Source organism: Tursiops truncatus, chromosome 1, assembly GCF_011762595.2.
Source record: "Tursiops truncatus isolate mTurTru1 chromosome 1, mTurTru1.mat.Y, whole genome shotgun sequence".
NCBI classification, from domain to species: Eukaryota; Metazoa; Chordata; class Mammalia; order Artiodactyla; family Delphinidae; genus Tursiops; species Tursiops truncatus.
This window is the reverse complement of record NC_047034.1, coordinates 75812071-75826192: the sequence shown is the minus strand read 5'-3', so window position 1 is coordinate 75826192 and position 14122 is coordinate 75812071. Positions and strand designations below refer to the sequence as shown.

General features: G+C 42.4%; 1 protein-coding gene across 6 annotated transcripts in view; it reads left to right on the top strand.

Annotated features, from left to right (window-relative positions):
- Nucleotides 1–10513, top strand: part of RPRD2 (regulation of nuclear pre-mRNA domain containing 2) — an 85316-nt gene extending 74803 nt beyond the window's left edge. For 4 of the 6 annotated variants that reach the window (XM_033860038.2, XM_033860040.2, XM_033860036.2 and 1 more), the window contains 2 exons: nt 119–319; nt 3745–10513. In XM_033860038.2, the coding sequence (XP_033715929.1) occupies nt 119–319; nt 3745–6515 (2972 nt within the window). In that variant the 3' untranslated portion in view covers nt 6516–10513. The remainder of the gene's footprint in view (nt 1–118; nt 320–3744) is intronic. The other 2 variants (XM_033860046.2, XM_073807964.1) reach the window with 1 other exon arrangement.
- The last annotated feature ends 3609 nt before the right edge of the window (nt 10514–14122 follow it).

The window sequence follows — 14122 nt, the reverse complement described above, 5'->3', positions numbered from 1 at the left end:
ATCATTCCCAGAAGAATTCCTATTGAACATACCATACTCAATTAAGTGACTGGAAAGTATCATGAATTTATAGGTCATTTTGAATTTCATTTTCTTGAGTTAATCTTTCTGCCACCAGGGGTCAGTCCTGCATCAAGACCTTCTCCAGGAACTCCTGCAAGTCCCAGCAACCTCACCAGTGGTCTGAAAACACCTGCACCTGCCACGACAACATCTCATAACCCTCTAGCAAATATCCTCTCGAAGGTGGAGATCACCCCAGAGAGCATTCTGTCTGCTCTTTCCAAAACCCAGACACAGTCAGCCCCTGCACTGCAAGGTAAACTGACATGCGCTAGAGGGACTTGAATCGTGAATGTTTGTCTCTGGCTTAATCCTGGATTCCATTTCTGAGGAATCCAAAGCTATGAAATGTATAATTCAGACTAATTCATTATTCTCTTTATCATGTACAAACTGACATTTATAGAATTCTGAAATGTCAAAGCTGAAAGAGACTTTAAATGTCCTCTAGTCCGATACTCTCCTCAGGTGAGGAAATTAACACTCAGTGAGGTGATGTGACCTGCTTAAGATCACACATCTGTCTGTTCAGTGAAGAGCTGAGACTAAAAGCCAGATTTCTTGACTGGAGTCCAGTATTCTTTTACTTAAACCATGTATCCCAACCTCTTAGTATAAGTTAGTACATGTTGAGTTCTACACATTTTAATGTTAACTGAAGCTAAAGACAGTAAGAAAGATCAATCTGCCAGAACTCTTATGAGACATGATTATCTCTTTTTTTATGTCCTAATGTTTTATAGAGGCCTCTATAGATATCATACCTTTTTTTATTTTCTGCCTAGCTATTATCGCTACCTTATTTGAACCTGTCTCTTCACCTTTGCTAATTATCTTGTTTTGTGCTAAAACCATCTGCTTCTAACATTTTTTCATAAAGCTTACCTTGCTCTTTGTTCTCAGACCCTCCAGATACCAACCTCAGTATAATTATGCAGTGAATTACAGCTTCAATATAGTGACTTACTCTTTATCAGTAGTTCTCAACCAGGAGCCTCCAGGGGACATTTGGCAATGTCTGAAGACGTTTTTGTTTGTCACAGCTGGGGTCGGGGTCGGGGTGCTATACCTCTAGTGGGTGGAAGCCAGGGATGCTGCTTAACCCTACAATGCATAGGACAGTCCCAACAACAAGGAAGTATCCCGCCCAAATGTCAGTGGTGCTGAGATCCTGCTTTATATGAATAGAGAGCAGCAGTACAGGTATCTGTTAATTTTCTTATTTCCTAAACTGTTCTGTAAGTGTATCCGCCAGGCACTGTATTATAGTGAGCTTTGTCTTACCATGTAAGAGAATTTTGTTACACATAACTAAATACTGTGAAATAGTAATCCACAGCTCTACATATTGGAACCCGCAAAGGAATTAATGATGAGGCTACAGTGCATCTCATACTACTGATTTCAGGGATAATTAGTTTGAGAGATTGGCATGTTTATATGATTTCTACTTTCCACTCCTTCTTCTATCACCATCCTGTAGTTACAGTAAAAATTTTGAACTCGTATTTTAACTTCTTATACAGATATAATACTTAGATCTTAAAGAAGAAGCCTTTTTTTTCAGCAGATTGTAACAATAGTATCATGTGGACCTTCTCATCAGGCAAAATTTGAACAGAACTAGGTGTGTTATGACAAAATGAAAAGTGGGAATCTCAGGAAACAAGCTTTGTGGAATAACAGGGCAGTTTATCACCTTTCAGTTCCTTATGGAAAGTGGAATTCTCCTAGCCTTTTATTTTTATTTTATTTTATTTTATTTATTTATTTATTTTTGCGGTACACGGGCCTCTCACTGTTATGACCTCTCCCGTTGCGGAGCACAGGCTCCGGACGCACAGGCTCAGCGGCCATGGCTCACGGGCCGGGGCACGAACCCGTGTCCCCTGCATCGGCAGGCGGACTCTCAACCACTGCGCCACCAGGGAAGCCCCTCTCCTAGCCTTTTAAAAGAACTGTGTCCGGCAACTTAAATAGATACATTTCTTCAAAGACCATAAAGGAAATCTCTTAGAACTTTGCTCTGAATCACCCACAGCCCTTATTGACTGATTTCAGCACAAAAGAATGACTTCAGTAGGCAGAGGCCGTAGACTATGGTTTAAGATTGAAGAAAATTAATATTTAGCGGTAAGAGATTATTTCACCTATTACCAGAAATCTGAGTAGTATCTTTGTTAAGAAGATGGTCTTCTGAAGAATTTTATTTCACAACAGCTGAAAGATAATACTGAAATATCTTTTTAAAATCATGATATTATCATATCTCACTTTCTAGTGCTTGAAGACTTCTGGTTTTGGTAAGAGCAGTTACTACTAAGAATTAAATCAAACTGTTAGGAAGGGGAAAATTATATAGCCAGGGACCTTTTTGGAAATGAAACATGGATTTTTTTTTCAGGAGGATAATAACTGAAATAATATTTCAATTATTTGGATATTATCAAACACTGGATAGTAATAAAAGCCATGCATCATTATTTAGAAGTTGATGGGATTTGAAAATGTCACAAGGATGGAGCAACCTTAAAATTCTTAAGACCTTAAATCTCTTAGCAAATAAGGATAAAAATTGATTATCCCTATATTGATTATTTTGAAGAAACATTAATTGAAGTATCATATGAAATATTATTTTCTTTCACATATCGTTATGAAGGAACAGTTTTAATGTATGACTGAAAGCTGTAAATTCAGGTGAAGTATACATAAACTTTTCATTTGTGATCAGAAATTGAGGAGATTTTCCAAAATGTGATTGAATATAAAGGACCTTCTGTTATCTCTTTATCAAGTATTTTTCCAAGCATTTTTCTGCAAGAGCAGTTTGCTTTGGTGAACTTTAGTCTTCTTTGCCCCAAAGAATTCTTTCTCAGTGCTTCTGAGAAAGTTTTGTCTGTCAGTGAGTGGGGGTGAATCTCATCAGTGTCAGCCTGAATAATCCTTGAATTTTCCAAGCTATAAGAAGGGGATTGTATGTTTTCTTGTGAAAGAATCAGTGCCCCAATGGTCTAGCTGTATAAGCTTTGTGGTGTATGTTTGTATATTTATTATTGCTACATTTTACAACTAAAATTTTTACAACCAAAGCGCTGTTTCCCCAAAGATAACACCAGTGTGGCAAGAGATCCTCCTTGAAAAAAGCATCCCAGTTCAAATAAATTCCTGCAATTTGCATATTGCTATCTCTCTCCTGAGAATAACAGTGTAGGTTAACTTGTTAGAGACAGTTGTGGAGGTTGGAAAGGAAGGATAGGGCAGAATATCTATTCGCATTTAGAGAAACAGTTCCACAGACCAAACATTAAGAAATACTGGCTTAAAGTGTTACTTTAAAAGTAATTTTGCAACTTTCTTTTCCTGCTTTGTCTTGTTTAAACTGTGAATGATTCTGACACTAAAATCTCCCCCATCCTGTTGCCTTTTATTTTGCCATGTTGGACTTGTTTCATGACTACTAGAAACATTTCAGTAATTTGCTCTTCTTATATTGATAAATAGGTCCAATGTTTTCTATGACATTTAGCCATTACTTGTTTGGTCTGGATTCCCTTTGATCTCATATTTTAATGTCTATCTGGTTCCCACTGGAATGAATAAGAATATCCAATTAGCCTACATTGTTTTCATTGGAAGGTAGGGAGTTCTTTTTAACTCCTCTAATCTTTGTTTCTACAGGCCTGTCATCTTTACTTCAGAGTGTTACTGGGAACCCAGTTCCATCCAGCGAAGCTGCATCCCAGAGCACTTCGGCTTCCCCTGCCAACACCACAGTCTCTAGCATAAAAGGAAGAAATCTGCCCTCCAATACCCAATCCTTTATTCCGAAAAGCTTCAGCTATTCCCCTAATTCATCAACTTCTGAAGTCTCTTCAACTTCAGCCAGCAAGGCCTCAATTGGGCAAAGCCCAGGGCTCCCCAGCTCTACTTTCAAGCTACCATCCAACACTCTGGGGTTTACAGGTACCCACAATACTAGCCCTGCTGCCCCACCTACTGAAGTTGCCATGTGCCAATCTTCAGAGATCTCCAAGCCAAAGCTGGAGTCAGAGTCCACCTCCCCAAGCCTGGAAATGAAGATCCACAACTTCTTAAAAGGTAATCCTGGTTTCAGTGGCTTAAACTTAAACATCCCAATCCTGAGCAGTTTGGGGTCCAGTGCCCCAGCAGAAAGCCATCCCTCAGACTTCCAGCGTGGCCCTACTAGCACATCAATCGACAACATTGATGGAACCCCTGTGCGGGATGAACGGAGTGGGACACCCACCCAGGATGAGATGATGGACAAGCCCACATCCAGCAGTGTAGATACCATGTCCCTGCTTTCTAAGATCATTAGCCCTGGTTCCTCAACACCCAGCAGTACAAGATCACCACCCCCTGGGAGAGAGGAAAGCTACCCTCGAGAGCTCTCCAATTCTGTATCTACATATCGACCCTTTGGCCTGGGCAGTGAATCACCCTATAAGCAGCCTTCTGATGGAATGGAGAGACCATCTTCCCTGATGGACTCTTCACAGGAGAAATTCTATCCAGATACTTCTTTCCAGGAAGATGAAGATTACCGAGATTTTGAGTATTCAGGGCCTCCACCCTCTGCCATGATGAACCTAGAGAAGAAACCAGCCAAATCTATCCTGAAATCAAGCAAGCTTTCTGATACCACCGAGTACCAGCCCATCTTGTCCAGTTACAGCCACAGGGGCCAAGAATTTGGGGTAAAGTCTGCCTTCCCTCCATCTGTGAGGGCCCTCCTGGACTCTAGTGAGAACTGTGACCGTCTCTCGTCTTCCCCTGGGCTTTTTGGTGCCTTCAGCATAAGAGGGAATGAACCTGGGCCTGACCGGTCACCATCACCGAGTAAGAATGATTCATTTTTCACCCCTGACTCCAACCACAATAACTTGTCTCAGTCTACCACTGGGCATCTCAGTTTGCCACAGAAGCAGTACCCAGACTCTCCTCACCCAGTTCCACATCGTTCCCTTTTCTCTCCGCAGAATACCCTTGCTGCTCCCACGGGCCACCCACCCACGTCAGGCGTGGAGAAAGTCCTGGCCTCCACCATTTCCACCACATCGACGATTGAGTTTAAGAATATGCTTAAAAATGCCTCACGAAAGCCCTCAGATGATAAACATTTTGGCCAGGCCCCCAGCAAGGGCACTTCAAGTGATGGTGTCAGTCTCTCAAACCTCTCCCAGCCCAGCTTGACAGCCAGTGATCAGCAGCAGCAAGAAGAGCACTACCGCATAGAGACCCGAGTCTCCTCCTCCTGCTTAGACTTGCCTGATAGTACGGAAGAAAAGGGGGCCCCTATAGAGACCTTGGGTTATCATAATGCATCCAATAGGAGGATGTCAGGGGAGCCAATACAGACTGTAGAGTCCATCCGAGTTCCTGGGAAGGGAAATAGAGGACATGGGCGTGAGGCTTCAAGGGTGGGTTGGTTTGATCTGAGCACCTCAGGCAGCTCTTTTGACAATGGCCCCTCAAGTGCCTCTGAGTTGGCATCCCTTGGGGGTGGGGGCAGCGGAGGCCTCACTGGTTTTAAAACAGCACCATACAAAGAACGAGCACCCCAATTTCAGGAAAGTGTCGGCAGCTTTCGTTCCAACAGTTTCAACTCAACATTTGAGCATCATCTCCCCCCGTCCCCATTGGAACATGGGACACCCTTCCAGAGAGAGCCAGTGGGGCCATCATCTGCCCCACCTGCTCCTCCTAAGGATCATGGTGGTATCTTCTCTCGAGATGCACCCACTCATCTACCCTCTGTGGATCTTTCGAACCCCTTCACAAAGGAGGCAGCCCTGGCCCATGCTGCCCCACCTCCTCCTGGAGAGCACAGCGGAGTTCCTTTCCCCACCCCACCCCCTCCTCCGCCCCCTGGGGAACATAGCAGCAGTGGCGGGAGTGGCGTCCCTTTCTCCACTCCTCCTCCTCCTCCGCCTCCTGTTGACCACTCTGGGGTTGTACCCTTCCCGACCCCACCACTGGCAGAGCACGGAGTGGCGGGGGCTGTGGCAGTATTTCCCAAGGACCATAGTTCCCTCCTTCAGGGGACCCTGGCTGATCATTTTGGGGTGCTCCCAGGACCCAGGGACCATGGGGGCCCCACCCAACGGGACCTCAACGGCCCTGGCCTTAGCCGTGTACGCGAGAGCCTGAGCCTACCCTCCCTTTCTCTGGAGCACTTGGGCCCAGCCCATGGAGGAGGAGGTGGGGGAGGCAGCAGCAACAGCAGCGGCCCCCCCTTGGGTCCCTCACACAGAGACGCCATCAGCCGGAGTGGTATGATCTTGCGGAGTCCCCGGCCAGACTTCCGGCCTAGGGAACCTTTTCTCAGCAGAGACCCTTTTCACAGTTTAAAGAGACCCAGGCCACCTTTCGCTAGGGGCCCTCCGTTCTTTGCACCAAAACGCCCATTCTTCCCTCCCAGGTACTGATGGAAACTAAGGGAAAGGCATTTTGAACAGTCTAGAGAGAATTGGAAGTAGGAGTTTGGTTTATTATTGTTGTTTTTGTTTGTTTTCCCTCCTTTGATTTATTTTTTCTTTTTTTTATTATGACAGAGGACCTCCCTTCCAAATTAAAAAGTCCCATGTGCATATGCCCACATTTCACTATTCCATCCAGTCCTGCCTCTCACTGCACTTACACCCACCTTCTCCAACTTGTTTGTATTTTAAGGGGGTGGGGGGCAAAGAAACACAACCAAAGCCACTTCATTTGGCTGGGGGTTTGAGGGGTGGGGAGGAAAACAGCTCGTATCTTACCCCATCTATGGAAGAGTATTATTACATTTGAAATAAAACTTCCATCAGTACAGATAATAACATGTGCAATGTTGGGATGTTATTTTGGGCTTGGCATGTCAAAAGTAGTCAGTGGAAGGATTCCTGTCCCCTTCTCTCTGCAGCTCCGTTACTGCTGTAACCAGTGTGGCTCTCTTCCCTGTATGCTCTGTGGCCTGCTGACAGCCAGGAGATGTTGCAGGGGAGAAATGTGGGAGACCTGGGACCTGTCAAGTTGTTTTGTTCTGCTTTGTTTTGTTTTTAAAGGCATGTTGCAGTTGAGTTCTTTACCTCTCTCCTAAAATCTAAAGCTTCTTTTTTTTTTCTTCTTTTTTTTCCTCTTCTAAAGTACTATCAGGCAGTAACTTTGAGGAGATACGGACCTCATTTTATCCTAGTAAAAAATTTTCCTCTTTATACTTGGAGTGAAAGAAAGGGGGCTGGATATAATTTAAAGTTTAAAATAAGGAGTAGCTACAATATAGAGCGCTAGAGAAAGGAACTGTTAAATGGTGTGTTGTGACCTGCCCATCTGTCATAAACAAGGAAACATTTCTGAGGTAGTTTCACACATCTTGCACCAAGTTCTTGCTTCCTGCTTTTCTTTCTTGACTTTTTCCTCCCTCAGTTTTCATTTCTGCTTTAGCCAGAGAGAAAGTCACTACAGTTGACAATTGATATGAAGGTGTAACTGAAATGTTATCAAATATTATCCCTGTATTTTTTAATAAGTACGCATTTTTACCATGGTGCCTCCCTAACGTAACTGACATTTATTGGTAGTTTTCAGCAAAAGTTAACTACAAGGGAAAGGGAAATATTTGACTTTATCTTTCTTTTCCCCTTGACCTAGTCCTGTATTCACCCCTCTTCTTGGTATTTTGAAGGAGGAAGTTCAGTAGCATCTTTCTTTATATTATACCTCTTTAGATCTGTCTTAGTGACAAGTGGATATTATTATATGTATCTTTACAGAGAAACAGGAGGACCCGATAAATTCAAATTTACCCCACTCTACAGATAGCAGCCTGTCACATTTCAAGGCTCAATCCTTAACCTCACCTCCCACTCTCAATAGAAAATAATGTTTCTGCCCTTAGTCATTTTCCACGAGAAAGGAATGCTTTTCTTGTCCCTGAACTGAAAGGCTTCTTATTTGTATTTCTACAACTAGTACTGGGAAAAAGACAATCACTGCATTCTGAGTGTTTATATCTAGGGACACTGAAAGGCAAATGTTGCTTTACTACTCTTTTTTATTTAGTGTCTTACCCCAAGGTACACACTGGTCATCTCCAGCCAGATGAGTAAAAGAAAAGGAAATTCTAGCAAGTTTCATATTTTCTTCCAAGTTAGTATAGGAGTAACTGTAGGAAGTATGGGGATTGCCCTGGATTCCTCCAGCGAAATATTAAAGATGGGAGAGAGTGGGCAGTGTAGTGACAGAAGATGATTATTTGTCTCAAAAGAAACTTGCTTTTCAGATAAAGAGCGTTTCAGATAAAGAGCAGCTTAAACCAGGTGTGCATCATAGTTTGGGAGTTTTTGTGTAATTTATTCCATATTATTTATTTGGGCTCGTCATGTTTTCTTTGGTTAGGATCCTGCAAGTCATTCACCTTCCTAATGCGTTTCTGGTTTTAAGCCAACTGTTCTTTCTTTCTTTGACCTTCTCAAGCCTCTCTGCCCTGTAGCTTCCCCCCCCCCCCCCCCCCCCAAAAATGCATGATACCACGACCTTGTAAGTGGGGTGGGGTATATAGTGTAGCAAAGCAAAGAAACAGTACAGTTATATTGAGTCCTAAGACATTTGTTTAGAGAAAAGTATAAGAGAGTGTGAGGGTGGGGGTGGGGGGAGGGAAAGGGAGAGTTCTCTCTGACTCGAAACTGGGATAGGATTTTTCTTCCTTTGCAGAAAAGTGGGATGTTTTTTTATTCTAGAATAAAAGAATGTGAATTCTTTTTGCTGCTCTCGTTTAAGCTAAAAGTAGTGTTTACTTGAAAAGGCTCTCTGACCATTTGATTTTATCAGAAAATGCGGGGTGGTCAGGACAGTGGCTTCCTGAATGTTGGGGCAGGGCTATTGTCCTCAAAAGCATGATAGCTAATCCATGAAAGAAGGACCTTGTTGTACAGTTTAAAAGATGGACTTTTAAGGGTTGGTTTTTTTGTGGAGTGTTTTTTTTTTTTTTTTTAAAGCCACAGAATCCTCAGTGCATTTGTTTCAAGATGGAAGTGAGGATTTGTATGTGACTTGTCAGCTGTTGTTAACTTTAAGGAAATCTGTCTACAGCAGTAAATGAAGACAACAATGTATATATGTGATATAGTGAAACAAAAAAGACAATTCTGGTATTCATAACATGAAACAAAGGGGTTTTATTCTTTCTTTGTCTGTGATTTAAAACTCCGTGCCCATGCTCTGACTTTTGTATTTCAACCTGAGTTTAAAAAATAAACAAGATTTTTTTAAAGAAAGCATAGCATAGTGTATCTTGGCAAGGACATGATTCATATGCAAGCAGAATATGTGAAGTTGTTACTAACGTCCTTGGTGCTCACTGTAAAATCACAGACAGAGAATCAGTGGGTGGGGGTCATGAATACACTGGTACCACTTAAAACACAGTGATACAGTATCAGAAATTGAGTCCTTGAGTATTTTGTAAGAGTTTACTCTTCAGTCAGCTTAGATGAAACCTGTCTCCCTGCTCCCCTCTGCCCTCCCAAAAGTTGAGAATAAACAGAATTTGGTTTGTTTCCAGGGAGGGTAAAATGATAAGAGAATAGGCCTTTTATCCTTTCCGATCCCAGGAGTACAATGTTTGTGATATATATGGTACAGCAAACCTATCTAGATAATGTGAATATGCTAAACTTCTAATCGCAAAATATTCACTATCAATCCTGAAGTTACTGGTTCATGCAGAATTAAGCTTCAGCTGTTATTGTTTTGAAGCCGCTGTAAATGACTGCTTTTTCCCCCTTTTTCTTCCCCTCCTCCCCCTCCCCCCTTTTTTCGAATGGGCTGGGGTGCCTGTTAAGATTAAAATTAGATATGTTGGATTGATATTCTCACGTGTTCAGTGTGGAAAACAAAACAAGTACATGCTTTAGAGGCAACAACAATGAAATCCTTTTGAAATGTGTATTAATATCATTTAATAAAATAACTAGTTCTAAAGGTTTGACATTTTTCTTTGAGATCTGGGGCTTTGACCAAGGGCCCCTGGCTTCTCTGGTGAGTGCCAATAGGAGGGAACTTCTCCAGGAGTTGAAACCGCTGCTTTGTGGAACAGGCCTATGGTTGGAAAGACCTAAATTTTCTCCAGCAAAGACCCTCCATGACTGTCCAGGGCTGAAGGTGAAACCAGCTACAGAATGCAGGAAGAAAAGCCTGGATATATCTCTGAAGATACAATTGTATTAGCTTTTTGGTCTAAGAGTGCATGGAGGGTAGAGGGGCTGGTGTATGTGCCTGCACGGTTCTAAGGCAAACACAGATGCCACAGACCACCCATCTCATCCCTTCCTTGTGACCACTTGCCCTTCCCTCTCTTCCAGCCATTCCTCTTTTTTTTTTTTTTTTAAATCTCTTTGCCCCCAAAATTGTTTTTGTTTCCTGTTTAATAAAGTATGGTTTCCTTTGTTGTGTGGTTGACTTTTCCCCTCTCGCACTGATCTTGTCCAGCTGTCGTCCCCTTTGACTTCTGCATTCAGTGTCACTGAAGGCAGTCTGAGCCTCTTGAGAGATCTTTATGGCCTTGTGGTTTTCTCTTTGATCCTTTATGAAATTCAATTTTGAAAGGGATGATGGGTGGGGTGAGATCAAGATGTTCAGGGAATGGTTGGTAATGAAGTGGGTATACTGTATGGATGGTAACTTGTGTTATGTCTTCAAAAAGTTGTACAGTCGTGAGCGAAGAAGCATTTTTAAAGCAAACATAAAATTGGGGTAGTGGTGATAGGGATCCTTCTGGTCAATTCTTTGCCCACATCTGCCCTTCTTGCATATTGACAGTCTGTCATACAGAAGCTACACTCAACCCCTCTCTCTTGCCCCATCCCTTTTTCATAACCCAGGGAGGCTTAATAAATCGAATGTTGGCTTAAGGGTTAAAGAGAGTTGCTGCGTCTGGACCAGGCTGGGTCACTGGCAGGGTAGAATGCTCTAAATAGCAGCCTTGAATACGTGAAGCTACAGATGTGTCACCAGACACTTCGGAAATAGCCTAGGAACACGCCCAGCAGGTAGGGTGTACCACTATGCCAGCTGCTTCTGGAATCTGGCTCACCCTTACTTCCTGGTCCCCAGTTGGGACCTTGACTTGCCCTCCTGATTCCTGTCTTCACCCCAAGGAAGCAACAGCTTTTAGAATTCCTCATCGGCCTTTCTGAGCATGTTGAAAATACATAACTTCCCCAAAATTGTTCTATTTAAGCCAATATGGTATAGAAGGAATGAGTTACCCCCTCATGTATGTAGACAGAATAACATAAACACTATCTGAGTAGGTTTTAGGGTATTGAGGCGTTTCTCATACTTGTTTATGAGTAACTGTATGGACAAGTCCGGTCAGCTGCTGTTTACAATTGCTGAGTAATAACTCATTGAGTCTGCACAGACAAAGCTGCAAGAGGGATACCCGTAAGTGAGATGGCTCCTAAGTAAACATCCTGTTCTCTCCCCACGTAGAAGTAGAAAGAAGCACATAATGCCTTAAAGGAAAGGAGCAAGTGCAATGTAGAATTAAATATCAATTTCTGACGAACTGCTGGGGGAGGACAGAAGAAACCTTTAATGCTTAGTTACAAGTTTGAGGGGAAGGGGATAAGAAGGCTGAGCTCTATCTAGAAACTGATATTACAGTTACCTTACGGTTCTATTTTATTTTTTTCCTGTCCTTTCCCTTTGTTATCACTGTGGCAAGAGTCAAACGTTGAGAACACAGATATGGGTGGAGGGGCTAGTGAGCAGTGCCAACAGAGAGAACAAATACAGGCTGCAGTTGTTTGTGTCTGACTTAAAAGGGTGTTGGCTAAACCAGTACACCCTGGATCTGCTGAGGTTCCTAGCAAATTAGATGTTCCAACCACATTACCTCCTTTCCCTTCCCCATTGGATCCCCTTCTTTTTGAGAATTAAGTCCTTTGCCACATAATTTGTGGGAAGGAGATAAGACTTGAAACTTCCTACATTTTTTTTCTTGGAGTATTTCAGTTGGAATGGGTAGAAAGAAGATGGGCAGCATCCAGTTCCTTCTGTTTTCTCCTCCCCTGGCTAGGAATCCTTTGCATCCACATGAGGCAATACTTAAGGTCCCATTTTCTAGGTAGCCAATCATTGTCAAAGGCAGTAGAGATTAAGGAAGTATTAATTTGAAATCTTGGTTTTTTGGGTAGTGGGCCATAGTTGTATGTAATCTTCCGTAGATGTAGCTAGGGCCTTCTTTCAGAGTACTTTGCTCTTTGCTTTGGTTTTTTTTTTTACTTCAGTATCAAACAAGTTGGCACTGACTCCTGTGTTTGGGAGACTTCATATTTTTCCGTTGGTCTTGACCTGACCAACCAGGGTCATTTAAAAGGCAGGGTGAAAAAAAAAAAAAAAAAAAAGGCAGGGTGGAGGTGGCCGTTTCCTTGTTTCTCAGGTTCAAGAAATGTCTTGGGAAAGGGAAATGTTAGTAGAGATTTTTAGGTGAGCCAAAGGTTTTGTCTTCAAAGTTCAATTTATCCCCATGCTCTGGGTAGGAAGCTTCCCCCTCTTGATTTATTCAGCAAACTTGGCTGGACTTTCTCTTTGTAGCATCTTTAAGGCAAAGTTAAAGTTTGGCTGCGTCCTAGATCTTCATTACTAAAGAAAAAAAAATTTTTTTTAACCTAAACTCCCCACAGTACCTACTGTAGGCTTAACCACTTGGCTAGTTCTTTGGGCCTCAAAAGCATTTGGTGGCAATGATGTAAACCTTTCTTTATGTATTTTACCTTTTTACATTTCTCTCTTTTACCTCCAATATCTTTTAAAATTTCTTTGGTGCAGGGAAATTTTGCTTCTAAAAACTAAGATTTGGAGGTAATGTGTTGATCCTGATAACAAGTGGGAAATGTACTTTACCTTCAATGGAGAGAATTCTTACAAATAGTTTAACATTATAAAAGCAGTACCTCCTCAACCAAAGCTTTAGCTAACAGGATGTCTATTCTAAAAGTGGAGTAAAGCTGAGAATTTCCCAAAATTAAGGGTCCAGTATACCCTTTACTGAGGATTCCCTTTTCCCTAGACTTCTGTGAAATCTTCTGCCATTATTTCCTAAACTCTTCTTTTTCCTTAACCTTAGTGTGGTAGAGGATATTTGGTAAGATGCCTCTTTGCCTCTTTTCTTGGCTTTCTATTGGACCTTTTTCTCCACCCTATATTAAAGACCTCTTAGGCCCCAGAGGCTCCTAGAAGTGTACCCTGGAGAGACAAAAAGCTGTGCTACCAAACATGATGCATTATGATTATCCTGGTCCCTGAGAGACAGCATAGTATGGCAGAACACAGGCCTTGGTTTCAGACGGACTGCAGCTTGACTTGCCTGAGAGTCATTTTCAATGTTTTAAAGGGAGCGTAAGAAGAGCTACTACTTGTCGGGGTTCTAGGAGTTCAATGAGATAGTGAAGCATGGTACTTCGCACATAGTAAAATTCCGAGGCTGAGACATGCTAGTCATAGATCAGAATCACTGTGAAGGACCAGTGCTTGATGCGTTGGCCTTAGCTAGCTTGCTTTTGCCTGCTTGCTTGCTGGCTTGCTTGCCACACAGGGAGGAATGGAATAACTTGACATCCCTTCCTTCCTCCCTCCACTGCAAAACAGGTTACATACGTGATGATATAGTAGTTGATTCATTGGCACCTCCTGAGCACTCAGCTCAGTGCATTGCACACAGTAAGCAGTCAGTAAATGTTTGAGAGATGAGTGCCGGGAGCTACCATAACTGTAATCTACTTATTCCACCATCCCTCTACTATCCTTACAAAGTAGAATGATTGAAGAAGGTGTGTATCAGTATATGAATACTTTGGACTTTTGAGTCAGTACAGTGATTGGTGTATTCTTAAGTCAATAATTATTTATTGAGCAGCTACCAATTTGTTGCCTGCAATGTAACACTCCCCTGTCCCTTTTGGTGCAGAGCCATGGGTAAAGTTTGTCACACTTTCTGAATGCCATTTAAAAATTCTCCCTACCTTTTCCCAAACACACACACACACACACA